General features: G+C 31.5%; 1 protein-coding gene across 1 annotated transcript; it reads left to right on the plus strand.

The window, feature by feature from the left end:
• The first annotated feature begins 7,315 nt into the window (after window positions 1-7,315).
• On the plus strand, window positions 7,316-9,659 carry LOC105168708 (protein STRICTOSIDINE SYNTHASE-LIKE 5). Its single transcript, XM_011088843.3, has 5 exons — window positions 7,316-7,793; window positions 8,089-8,396; window positions 8,495-8,627; window positions 9,053-9,344; window positions 9,420-9,659. The coding sequence occupies exons 1-4, from the start codon at window positions 7,395-7,397 to the stop codon at window positions 9,326-9,328; spliced, it is 1,116 nt and encodes a 371-aa protein (XP_011087145.2). The 5' UTR covers window positions 7,316-7,394; the 3' UTR covers window positions 9,329-9,344; window positions 9,420-9,659.
• Window positions 9,660-13,388: the final 3,729 nt, after the last annotated feature.

The raw sequence follows: 13,388 nt of genomic DNA on the forward strand, positions 1-13,388 counted from the left end.
ATTTAGTACAAGTCTCAATAGAACTCTCGATCCCCAGTCTGGAGGTCCTAAACTTGGAAGTTTTCAAACATAACCCTCAGGAGTTGGTTTCATGGCCACCATTTAATGTACAGCCCAACTACATAGGTTATACGATTTGGTTTGTAGTTTTGTAGTGATTTTAAGCATATAAAAACATAATTAGTAAGCACAACAAATATAATTGCCAAAATAATGAATACTCACTTTATTAATAAATAATATTATAATTACATCGAAATTGTCCAAACAAATTACATAAAAACCAACTCAATTGACTTTTTGGTTACCTATTCTAACACGACCACCCTTGTAGTTTTTTCCAAATCCGTTCCTTATTACCTTCGAAGACGGCATGCTGCTTTGCCCCATCACTGAGTTCCCGATTTTCATTATTGGGGGCTAGGCTCTAAGGGATCATCTCAACTGGCTACTATTTGAAGGAGAAGCGAAGGACGCGCAGGCTTTATCCAACCAAGTGGTCCATTTACTTCAAGTAGGCAGCGACTCAGTTTGATTGTGTGTTTAGCTCTGCTATTTATCGCATAGTTCCCTTTGTGGTTATGTAAACTTTGTTGGCCTTTGATATAATACCAGTTTGGTGTTTTCCCTAATATATATATATATATATATATGAATTTTAGAGTCCGAGTAGGAAAGCATTGAAAGAATTTATAAACTTGTCAAAATATCTTATAAAATATTGAAAAATATTTTATTAAATTGCTAGAAAATGAGTTTATAAAATCGAAAAGTGTGATGTTACGAGCTTTCAAGTTCCTTTAAAAAAAAAATCCAACTTATCCAGACTTTTAATAATGTTTCTCTAATTTTAATTTTATTAAGCTCTAAAATTATGATTATCACAAAATCTTGTAAGTGACATAATTTTACTTTATTCAAAATTTATAAATTTATATCTAAAATGAAAATAAAAGTTTATAAACTTTGATAACACCTCATAATATATATATATATATATAGAAGGTGTTTGTAAAAGCTTATACTTTTGAGAAACTGCTCAACTTTAACAAAAACGATTAAGATGTAAAAATTGGAAATGTTTAGAGGTAATAATTTTAAGAGAAAAAAGTTTATGTGGAAGTGGTTGATAAAAGCGTTGATTTATTACTAGTTCATTTATGAAATTACCAAACCTAGTACGTTTGTAGATTTTAGCAATTACGAACATATTTTATTCTCAAAATATACAAATATAGTTATGACAAAATAATTATTAAATTTTTTATCTTATTTACAAAATACCTTAAATTGCAATATACACTTTGTCATACAACTTTTAATTATTTTAAAGATAAGTATATTTACATCCCTAATTTAAAATTTATTTATATAAATTATCCTTTGTTGTTTTATAATTACAACAACCACCCTTGAGAACCAAAAGTTTGGGTAGTTTGTGTAATGTTATTGACATTTCTGATCGGTGTGAGTGTATATTTTTTAAAAGTAAGAATGATTTGTGTAAATGATATTACGTTTCTTGTGTATATGTATAATTATTTAAATGATAAGAGTCATTTGTATTAATAAATCATAGATTAGACGTGTAGATATTATTATTCCTTTACTTTAATTTAATTTAAGATAAACATAAGCGCAATTTATGTTTTCTAACAACTTCATCTAGCTCAATTACTTATAATATATAAAATATAAAAAAGAAAGTCCTTTTCCTTCTACAAATAATATTTTATGATATCGCAATATTAATTTTTTTTATTGTAGATTATAACTCTTAGTTGACTTTTTTTCCTTTTAAAATGTGACGTATTCATATATACATTTTTTTATTTATAATATATTTTAATCTATATAAAAATTATTTATTATATGTGTAACGACTACTTAAAAATATAGTTACTTTAGGTTTTGGTCAAATAGCATACAACCCAACATCTGTTTTAAAAATAAGTTAAAAAACTATCATTTATTTTCTTAAATATAACTCAATTGTCCCTCGTCGTTAAATATAACTGACTGCGTTAATTTTTTTTATAAAATGACCGTTATGCCTTTAAATATTACATATTATTTTTTATTTTAATGAACGTTGAATCCTTATTGATTACATTAGATCTAATGTTAACCATCAGATCTTAAATTTAAAAAAATCAAGAGTTTGAATTTATTAATTTTAAATATATATTAGAAAAAATAAAATTATTACTTTTTAAAAATAAATTAAATTAAATTAAATTCCAACTCTCCATCCCCACCCCGTCGCCTCCACTTCCACCCTAGCGCACAGCCCTCCCCCCCAATCACAGAAGGTGGCGGCAACGGCGATGGCCATGTTTTTAATTTTTTTTTTAAGTTCTAAATTTTAAATTTAAAAATGACTAAAAATTGCAATTAATTAATTTGAAATATTTTTATAATTAATTAATATTCATATTTGTTAAGATATTTAAATTCTGTATTGTGATTTTAATTTAATTATAAAACAATTAAAAATTTTATATATTTTTTTGTATTTTTATTAAGACTTTATTAAGAGGTTTATAGTTTATTACGAGTCTAGGTTTTCCTCTTTCTTTTTTTGCATGTTTATTAACATAAAATGCAGTACATGACCATGGTGACTTTGAAGATCTAATTATTTTTTTCTCAATTAAAGAATTAATTTCATTTTTACATAATTCTAAGTATTCACTATTCATTTGGCATGGTCTTGCCTTAGTGGGGATGTTCGCTTCTGAAAATTCATTTTCATAAGGAAGGTTAACAATATATTTTTTTCTATGCCAAAAAGCATTGGGATGTTCATCACATATTTCTAGTTCAAATTTATTTTGGATCATTTTAATCTTCCCTTGTAATTTAGGATTTTTAAGTAATTCATTTATCTGTATTGAATTTATTTCTTCCTTAATAAAGCATATTTGGTTAGTTTTAGATATTATTAAATCTTTTATTTCATTTATAACCCTGTCTATTAGTTGGGTGATGAATTCAAATTTTATTATTTCATTATCATAGGTTCCTATTATACCCTTTTCATTAATATTTTTTATCGGAAAAATCTTTTTAAGGAAAGGTGTTCCAAGGATAATTTCATTAGTTAAATCTTTTATTAGCAAGAAGCTTGTTGGAATATATTTTTTATTATTACATATGTAAGCTTTTGGAATTTTAAAGCTTATATTTAGTTTTTGGCCATTGGCAGATGATAAAGAGTGGGTCGTTTTTTCAAAATACCTAGTAGGTATAAGGCCTTCTTTAATACAGTTAATATCTGCTCCACTGTCAACAAGAGCCGTAAATGTTTTCCTAAAATTGTTATTAATTAAGAGATCAATTTTGACATTCCATTTTTGACTAGTGACTATTTCTAAAGTGGATAAAAATTCTTCCTCGTATTTTTCTTCTCCTATTTCCCTATTATTATTTTCTTCTTCTATTTCTTTATTCTTACTAATTTCAATCCTTTCAAGTCTGTTTGTAAGAGACTGGTTATATTTTTTAATATTCTTTATCTCTTCTTTTAATTTTTCGACTTCAATTGTGAGATCCTCTATAGTAGAGGGGTTATCTTTAATGGAATGTTTTTCATTAAGTAATTTCTTGACCTCAGCTATTGTATATGGTTCAAAGGGTTTATTAATAGTCCTATCATGAAATGGGATAGCCTCAGATGTTGAGGCATTATTACTATCAATCTTGCTTAGGATAATGTCCCTAACTTCAGGATCCTTTATTTCCCTAAGTAATTCAATAATATGATTATCTGTGAGAACATTTATTTTTCCCATTTCTTTAAATTTTGCCATTAATTCGTAAAATTCTTGATGTGAATTATCTTCCTGCCTACATGAGCAAGATGGCTCTTCTTCTTCAGATTCAGAAGTGGTTGATGAATATTCAAAATTCTCTTCGATATTTTTAAGTTCATTTTGCTCTTCCGATTCTTCTGATTCAGAGGATTCTTCTTTTTCTGAAAATATTACATTGAGTATTTCTTGTTTTTCTTCTTCTTGTAAATTAAGATTATTTATTTTCTTTTTCAGCCTTCTAGCTTTTTTGTTTCTGCATCTATTAGCAAGATGATCTGTTTCTCCACAAATATAGCATCTTCTTATTTTCTTTGTGGTATTATTCTTAGCCTTCCATTCATTTTTTCTAGCTAAGTCTTTTTCCTTATTTATTTCTTTTCTAAATTTTCTCTTTTTGTACCTTTTTTCCTTAAACCTCGAAGTTCTATTCCTAGAGATTTTTTATTTATCGGATGATTTCATTTCCATCCCGAATTGGGCACAAAACTGTCCTAATTGGCTTTTCTCTGTCAAATTCTGTCTTTTAATTTGTTTATTTAATCTAATTTCGTTGCATAAATTTAATCCTTCCTGAATGCAGGTTCCAATTAACTTCCCATAAGTATATTGATTATAGTTTATGTGCAGGTCTCTTTTTCTTAGGACATTTCTAACCCTTTCTGCAAAAAGATGGGGGAGGCCGTCTATAAATTTAGACTTCCAATGAGAATCATTTGACTCTGGGAGTTCCATTACTCTACTGAGGAATACATCTTTGTACCATCTAAATGAAGTTAATGTTTTACATTTTAAATTCTGTAAAAGTGTTCGAATATTTTCACTATTATCTGACCATCTACCTGTAAAATGCTCAACTATGTTTATGGCTAATGTATAAACTGCTTTCTCTTCTGAGATATTATTTTTAATTTTTACTGTATTTAATATTTCATCTGTATCAGTTTGGCTGAGATAATTATCCCACCATCCCTTTAATTGGCCAGTAAATCCAGCTATGATCATTTTTGCAATAGCTTTATCGGAATTATTATTTCCTTTACAAATAGTACTGTACATCATCATTCTATGTATAGTATTATAAATTTGTCTTTCTGTAAATCCATCAATGTTCCATTCATAAATTTGTTTCCCATTATAACTATTTTGGTCAATTATCTCTTGTTCTTCATAAAGGACATCTTGGGGTGTTGGCCTAGGATAATAAAATTTGGTTTGCATTGGCTTCCTGGCGAATTTTTCTAATTTAAAGAGATTATTTAATTTTTTAGAAAGATAAACATATCAAAAAAAAAATTCAAAACAAGTAAAAATTACCCGACGCTATTATATAAGCTGTTATAGGGCATTTTAGACACAAAGACCCAAAAAAAATAGTACAAGAATGCTAAAATGTTCCACAAATGCACCACTTATGTGTGTGTTTTTCTATTTTTCAACTTTCTATATAATATATATATATATATATTTATATATATAATAATATAAAACAGACATAATTTGACAATAAACAATAATTTTTGTCTCCTAAAAGTACAACATTAAACATAAAATATTTATATATATACATATTTATATATAAAAATATATAATTTGACAATGAACAGTGATTTTGTCTCTCAAATCCGGGCAAAATGCATAAAACCCCCCTGTGTTTTAAAAAGTGCAAAAAGCACCTCCCTATTTTCAGAATAGGCTAAAACCCCCCTCATGTTTTGTTTTAGTCAGCAAAAAACCCCCATTCTGTTAGCAATTAACGAGAAGTGGAGAAGACGCGCGTCTGCTTCGTTTGGTAGTCTTTTTCTGCGATTTAGGTTGATATTTAATAATTTTTTGGACCAAAATACCCCTCTATGGGTCTATATAACACACAAAGGGGTTTTTTTGCTTGTTTTGTGTATTCTTTTTGTCATTTCTCACCTTAAAAAATAAATTAAATTTTGGCATATTAAATTTAAATTGAAATATTAAATTAAATTATATTTAAATTCAAATAATTTTGTAATTGTTAATTATTAAATCTAACTATTATTTTTAATTAATTAAAATATATATTTAATTACAATAATTATTATTATAATTATTATTAATTAGACAAAATATTTAATTTTTATAATTATCTAAAATATTCTTAATTTACTAAAATATATTTTAACTAATATAATTAAAAATAATTAAAAATTAAAAAAAAAGAAAGAAAATCTGGTATTTCGCCCACTTTCGCCGGAAACTTCGAAACAATTTTCCGACGCCGTCCGGACGAATTTCTGACGCCCAATGGTACCATTAGAATCCTCTCTTCAAGACGAACATTTTCATACCTTCAATTTGAGTTTTCGTCGATCATAGAGAGTGGGCTCAAGCAACGATCGCCGAACATATTTTCCGTTGATTCGTCTCCGTCTGATCGAATCTCGGACTCAAACTAGCACCATCAGACTCGTCTCTTTAAGACGATTCTAACGAGACCAGCCTCACTCAATTTGGTAAAAATTTATGGAGATATGATGATTTAATCGAAATCTCGTCGCCGACGACGAGATGTGGTGGGGGGAAGCCGGGGTAAAGGGGGTAGGGCTGGGGGTGGGGGGCAGCGGGGGGAAGGGGTGGGTGAGGTAGTTAGTTATTTTTTTTAATATATAATAATAATATATTTTTAAAATTTTAAATTATTTATATATAATATAAATTAAATAATATGTTGAATCTAAACCTTTTATTTTTTTAAAATCTAAAGGTTGAGATTAATTGATTAGATCTAACGATCAATATTTGATCAAAAAAATCCAACGGTCATTAGAATAAGAAATAATATATATTAAGTAAAGGTATAACGGTCATTTTCTAAAAAATTAACACTGTTAGTTGAATTTAACGGAGAGGGGGCGATTGAGCTGAGTTTACAAAACACATGGGAGCTTTTAGCCTATTCTGAAAACAGGAAGGTGCTTTTTGCAAACTTTTTAAAACACAGGGGGGTTTTATACATTTTGTCCCTCAAATCCCAACATCAAACCTATACCACTTATTTTAAAATAGTTTAAATTTTCCCAAAACACAAATCCAAACATATCATCTATTTTCAACACACACTTACTTATCTCTATTTTTCTCTCTCTATTTTCAAAACACAAAGCAAAACAACTAAAACACAAATCCAAACATAATGTATATTTTTCATTAGTTTCTAACGGAAAGAAGGTTTTGTGCTCAATTTTACAAAATATGATATTTTTTCTTATGTTAAAAATATAAGAGATTTTTAGATAATTTTACCCCTATACAACTTTTGAAAGGTAGTTTTAATCCATATGCACTCATAGGGTAAAATTGTTCGAAAATCTACCAAAAGACTAAAAGTAATCAATTTCGTAAATTACTGAATTTAAATAAAAATAAATATAATTATTAGACCAAATATAAAATCAAACATATTTAATGAATTAAAATAATACTTTTTCCAAGTACACATGCTACACATGTGAAGTTTAGCCTTAAGATTTTGTAAACGCGCAACTCTGTTAACGAGATGTCCTTCTTAGTTCAATTTCATTTCCAAATACGTAGACATCAACTACTCCAATGGCGAAGGTACCCCCGCTTTCCGCAATTTTCATCTCACTATTACCTGTCCTAGTCGCCGTGTTCCTCTACCAGCTCGACAGATTCGACCCGGCTCCGTATCCGGAGCACGAACTGACCCAGAAGGAACCGCCCTTCTTCGTCCCCAATCGGAACAGTCACATGCTACGGGGTTCGGAAAAAATCGGGTATGGTCAGTTGCCGGCGCCGGAAGATATTGCTTATGACGCCAAGACGGGTGCACTATACACCGGTTGTGAAGATGGGTGGGTCAACCGTCTCGTTCTGAACGCTTCAGCAGCCGACCCGGTGGTGGAGAATTGGGTCAACACTGGTGGCAGGCCGCTTGGACTTGTTCGAGGACTCCACGGCGAAGTTATCGTTGCAGATGCTGACAAGGTGACTCAAGTCTTATCTGCCTTATTCTTGAAAGTGTTTTTAGGGTCAATAATTATCTAATTGCTTTTCATTATATGAAAAAGGGTTTTTAGAATGACTTGGGGACCAGTAGTGATCTTTGAAACTAATGCTCCCTATATATAGAATGGGTTTAATGCATTTATCGTCACTTATTACTGCATTAATCTGTGCTTTCAATTCTGGGTCAGATAAATGTTCTGGAATATCATGTCAGTTGCATTTTAGGTGATTTCGATACAGAAAGTGCAATTTTTGATAGTAGCATTTGTGGTAGGGTCTATTAAATATAAGCAGCGATGGCGTGATAGAATTACTGACTGATGAGGCTGAGGGTGTGAAGTTCAAGCTAACTGACGGTGTTGATATTGGTCCTGATGGCAAACTGTACTTCACGGATGCTTCATACAAATACAGCTTCAAGGAGTATTTTCTGGATTTGTTAGAAGGTAGACCCCATGGCAGATTCTTGGCTTATGATCCATCAACAAAAAAAACACAGGTCCTGGTAAAAGATTTATACTTCGCTAATGGTGTTGCTGTCTCCGCGGATCAGAGTTTTGTTATTTTCTGTGAAACAGCCATGTTAGTTTCTTTTACAAATTTCATGGAGTGGAAATCCTCTGTTTCTTATTATGAGTTGAGATCCAAGTTCTATGACTTGTTAATTATTCAAATTGCAGGAGGAGGTGCAGAAAGTACTACATAGAAGGTCCAAGAAAAGGAACGATAGATACATTTATTGAAGATTTGCCTGGTTTACCTGACAATATAAGATATGATGGCGACAACCAATATTGGATAGCATTAGGCACGGTAAGAGACATGATCGGTTGTCAACAAGTTGTTCTCCTAGTAAAATTACCAAATGTGAACAAAGTTGTTCATAGGAATAATTAAAGTGATGCCCTCTAAGATTTAGACACATTTCAAAAGATCTGTCAATTTTAAAAAATTACACTGGACCATATCTGCAGTCAGCATTACAAGTTTCTCCATGAAAACCAAATGGCTGGTGGGAATTTGTAACTGAAATCATGATTTACAGGTTGTAATTGTAACTTTCTGAAATTAAAGGACTATTTACCAAATTCCAAAGCATGTATTGTTCCTGCAGGTTAAGAGTGACATTGATAATGCAACTGCAAATAATGCCCATGCATAAGAGTAATTTCTTTCTTGTATAAAGTTTGGGGTACATTTCATTGCATCTTTACATATTTCTATTGAAACTGTGATAGGAAGCAAATCTTTGGAAGCTCCTACAAAAATATCCGTTCGTTCGGAAGGTCATTGTGATCGTTGAGAGGTACATACGAAGACCAAATACTGAGAAGAATGGAGGGCTTATTGCCGTTGATTTGGATGGAAAACCAACAGCACACTATTATGATCAGGATATGTTTTTGGTCTCAAGTGGCATCAAAATAGGGGAGCATTTGTACTGTGGTTCAATAGTCTTTCCATATATTACTCGTCTCAATGTTAGCCAATATCCTGCAACTCCAGCAGCATGAGCACGGACGCTCCTAGGTAATTTCTATTGATTTAACTTGACTGGATATGTATTTAATACCAAACAGTTTTATATGCCTATTCTTTCCACAGGATCTGTTACTGTACGTTTGGAAAGCCAAGGATTCAAAACTCTTCTTCCGTGTACGGGAATCATCAACATGAATTACACTTTTAGCTTCTTAGTGTCTTCTCAAAGAATCTGAATGTAGAATTTAGGGCCTGTTAGTTTGTGTTTTTATTTTCAGTTTTCAGTTTTTAATGAAAATATGTATTTTTAATTTTGTAGAAACTTTGATGTGAAATGAGAATATATTTTAGATTAGTTAGTAAGATGAATGCAAATTTTGTCAATCTAGTATAAAGGACCCAATGTATGCATATAGTTGAGAAAGAAGCTTAACAAATATGCTGGAGAATGTTTTGATTCTTAACTTGATACAATTGTATTTTTGTTTTAAATTTTATGAATTGATTATATGATGGTTTCCTAGAGTTAGGTGTAATTATACGTAAGTTCTGTGGTTTGAGAAATTATATTTTGTATATTTGACGTTTATTTTTCTTCAATAAATAAATTTCTCTGTTAGTAAAATTCACTAAATTTGCTAAATGTCAACCAAAAAAAAAAAAATTTTGAATGAGAATTCCTATTTTATTATTAGAAATTTATTGTTTGTCAATTTATTAGATATATTATTACACTATTTACCTTTATAATAATTTAATTACAAGTATTTCCTCACATAGCGTTTGAAGATATATGAGGATACGGGTTTAGTAAGAAAATATTTATTTAATCTACAATAAATATGTAATAAGTCAATTAAGTATAAATACAGATTTTCATTCTAATATTTTTACTGATATTAGCTAATTTTATTAATCATACTGATAGATGAATCTATTTGTTGGATGAAAATAAACATCTTTCATCAAAAGTACTCGATGTAATTCTTTACATTCGGTCTACGTATAATCATATCAAATTTTGAAGGATGGCAGTGTAATTATCCATTTTAATTAACGATCACATTTCAAGTCCTAATGGAAACTTTTTCAAAATTTTGATATAACTAATCATATATATGATCTTGTTAAAATCATTGCTTGAGTCATAATTTTGGTTAATATTGTGTTCTTGTGGGCGCCTTGCCAAGCACCACGTCTTGCAATGGAGGAATTAATTCGTTCAGTTCCTTTTAAGGCTTCCGACAAACGAAGATAATTAATCTCTCAGTTCCTTCTCCACGGCTTCGCACAATTTATACCGGCGTTGTGCGAGAGATGTGTGCACCACCATAATTTGGCATAACCAGTAATATACAAACTAGTGACAGAAGCTTTCTCCACATACAGGAAAACGTGCTGCATGAAAATATCTTTCCTTGTCTCATGTGAAGTTTTCAACCTTTGATCTCCGAACATCAGCAAACGACTTGAGTTTGGGAACCTTCATCTTAGTTGAAGCGGGACTATACTGGGCTTATTAATGAGTGGGTATTATGTTACTTGGACTCATACACAATAAGTATTTGTAATAGTTATTATGGGCTCTACTATAGATTATGCGTTCAGTTTTACCCAAGTTATACTCAAAATATTTGGGTCTGTCTGGCTCTTACCTATTGAATCTTTTTGTTATTTTTTACATGACAAGTTTGAAAAAAAAAAAAAACTTCTAAAAGTAAGTTCAGCATAAAAAAAGTATTTCAACTTGTTTATTTCTAGACAGTCACATTACACTCAAAGTAATTTATCAAAAAATTAATTTGGCGTTGTCATTATGTAAATGAAGATAAAAAATCTTGACAGATTTTGTCAAAGTATCAATACTTAAATAATTGAATAAAATATGTACAAAAATGGAGAATTTTTAGATGTCTAGTTGATGATTTATCAAAAAGTTTACGCATTGAGTGATTTTAAGCTAACAAATAAATATGCATTTTGGGCTATTAAATTTTTCCCATATCATACTATAACCACTAGTATCGCTGAAGTTGTTAAAGATCTGAAGATTTCAAGTAAAGGAGTTCAAGGTTTCCCAGCTCGAATGCATGCTAAAAACATCGCATTAATGGAAACTTGTTTTCTTCTCTTTTCTATTACGTTTTTATAAGTTCCTCATTTAAATCACTATACTTAGCCGCTCAGTCATTGCCAGCTGTGCAGAGGGTTGTTAGAATGGTTAATAGGAACTTGTCGAGCTGCTCTTATGAAAACGCCAGGGGCTCCACCAATCGCAATAATAGGGGTCGAATCTGAGGAAGTTTCCGCAAGCAATAGAACTGACTAAGTTTGCATTTGTTAAATTCATAAAATCCAGGTATGATGTTAGTTTTAACACCATTAACTCCACAAAAACTATTTAGCATGGAGTCGATCTGCTAGAATAGTCCTAGGAGCTAAAATGAAATTAGGATTCATCAGTGGAAATGCAGTAAAACCACCAGAGGATTCACCAGATCATGAACTATACGTGAGAACTATATTATATCCCAGAAATACGAAAGTATCTGCAGGTAAGCGAAAGGGCCTCGAAGGTCTCAGGGTCAACCATTTGCAAGAGGGGATGGGGGTTGCCACTGAGGATTTTCAAGACAAACATACATTAGAGCCAAGTCGGAGAGAATTCCAACGATGGCTCTTTGACGGTCAAGTCAGTAAAAATTCCAAAGGTATGTAGTGAATATATGAGTTAGATAGAGAATTCGAACCTAGTTATGGAGGTGGAGAGCCATATTTATATGTAAGGGTGAAGTTGTACGTTGTAATATAATTTATTTGATCTTGTTTTGATCTTATAGGTGGCCGTGGATCGTACCATAAGAACTGACAAAAACAGGAGGTGGTCCAAAGGACCAACAATGTGCAGACAGGGTAGTACAGGCGGCTCTGATAGTGTTTTTCTAACACTCTGTCCTTTGTCTTAAGAGGTCTCTGATCACCTACAGATAGTTTTACTCCATAGGTCCTGCAAGGTCCTATTTCCTGTTACGTATTCCTTCCGTGATGTTGCTTGCTTTAACCTCTATAGGTCTCATTTGAAGTGATGAAGGTCTCAATAAGGGAAGTAGGAAATATCCCCACATCAGAAGCCCCTCCACTTACCAAGTGTGTCTATACTAAGGTTGGGTAAGTGGAATCACGAGACCTTCGAACTTTTTTCTTTTCACAGTCGTGTCTCTTTGCATAATTCAATTTCTTTAGTTTTGGCGGTGAAATCAAAAAAATTCTGGCAACTTCGTCATTCGTTGCGCACCTTGGCTTGCCAACCAATCATTTATCAACAGATGCCACTGCAAAGGATACTTTTAGCAGGGTCGCATCCAATAGGAATCATTGTGGGTTTTTTCGATTTTGGGTCACTTCTTTCCTTTAAATGCTGACTTTCCCTTGTTAACAAAACTTTTGTTTCCAAACTCTCTTGCTCGTGAGAATTATGAGGTTTACAACTCTCTGAGGCCAACCTTTTTCCCTTTATTCTAATCAGGTTAGTATCCTTTCGCCCCTTGTCTTTAAGTATTTAGATCATCCACTTGCTATGTCGCAGCCTGGTTCTTCAAGTGATGGGACGATCAGTAGTGCTCCTGTAGGTTTGTTCGGTCCCGATCTGATTAGGGATGCCATGTATGAATCTCTTACCATAGACCATGATAACTGCGCAAATCGCCACGAGTTTATAGTGATTTAATCTTCCTTTTTAGCCAAAATATTCCTAATCATGTGAATTTATTACATATCCAGCTAAAAAGGGATGATATGGGATATAGATAGCAAAATCGAGCTAAAACTGGATAACAAAGGCATCAAAAAGGGAAGAAAAGATCTCAAAACAGATTTGCTCATTTCATTAAATGTGCCCACAGTTAGTGATTTGGTCAACACGAATGAAGAAAGGAAAGGCGTGATTTCCACAAGAGAAAATTAGGAATGATGTGCTTAGATTTGGAAAGGATTCCTTAAAATATGTTATTTGTGATTTATTTACCTTTTTAGAACTAATTATGTACTTATCCCCCCCCCCCTCCCGTCTAGATTTGTAGGAGACTTTTATTA

Source organism: Sesamum indicum, linkage group LG6 (assembly GCF_026168435.1).
Source record: "Sesamum indicum cultivar Baizhima isolate 11 linkage group LG6, ASM2616843v1, whole genome shotgun sequence".
NCBI classification, from domain to species: Eukaryota; Viridiplantae; Streptophyta; class Magnoliopsida; order Lamiales; family Pedaliaceae; genus Sesamum; species Sesamum indicum.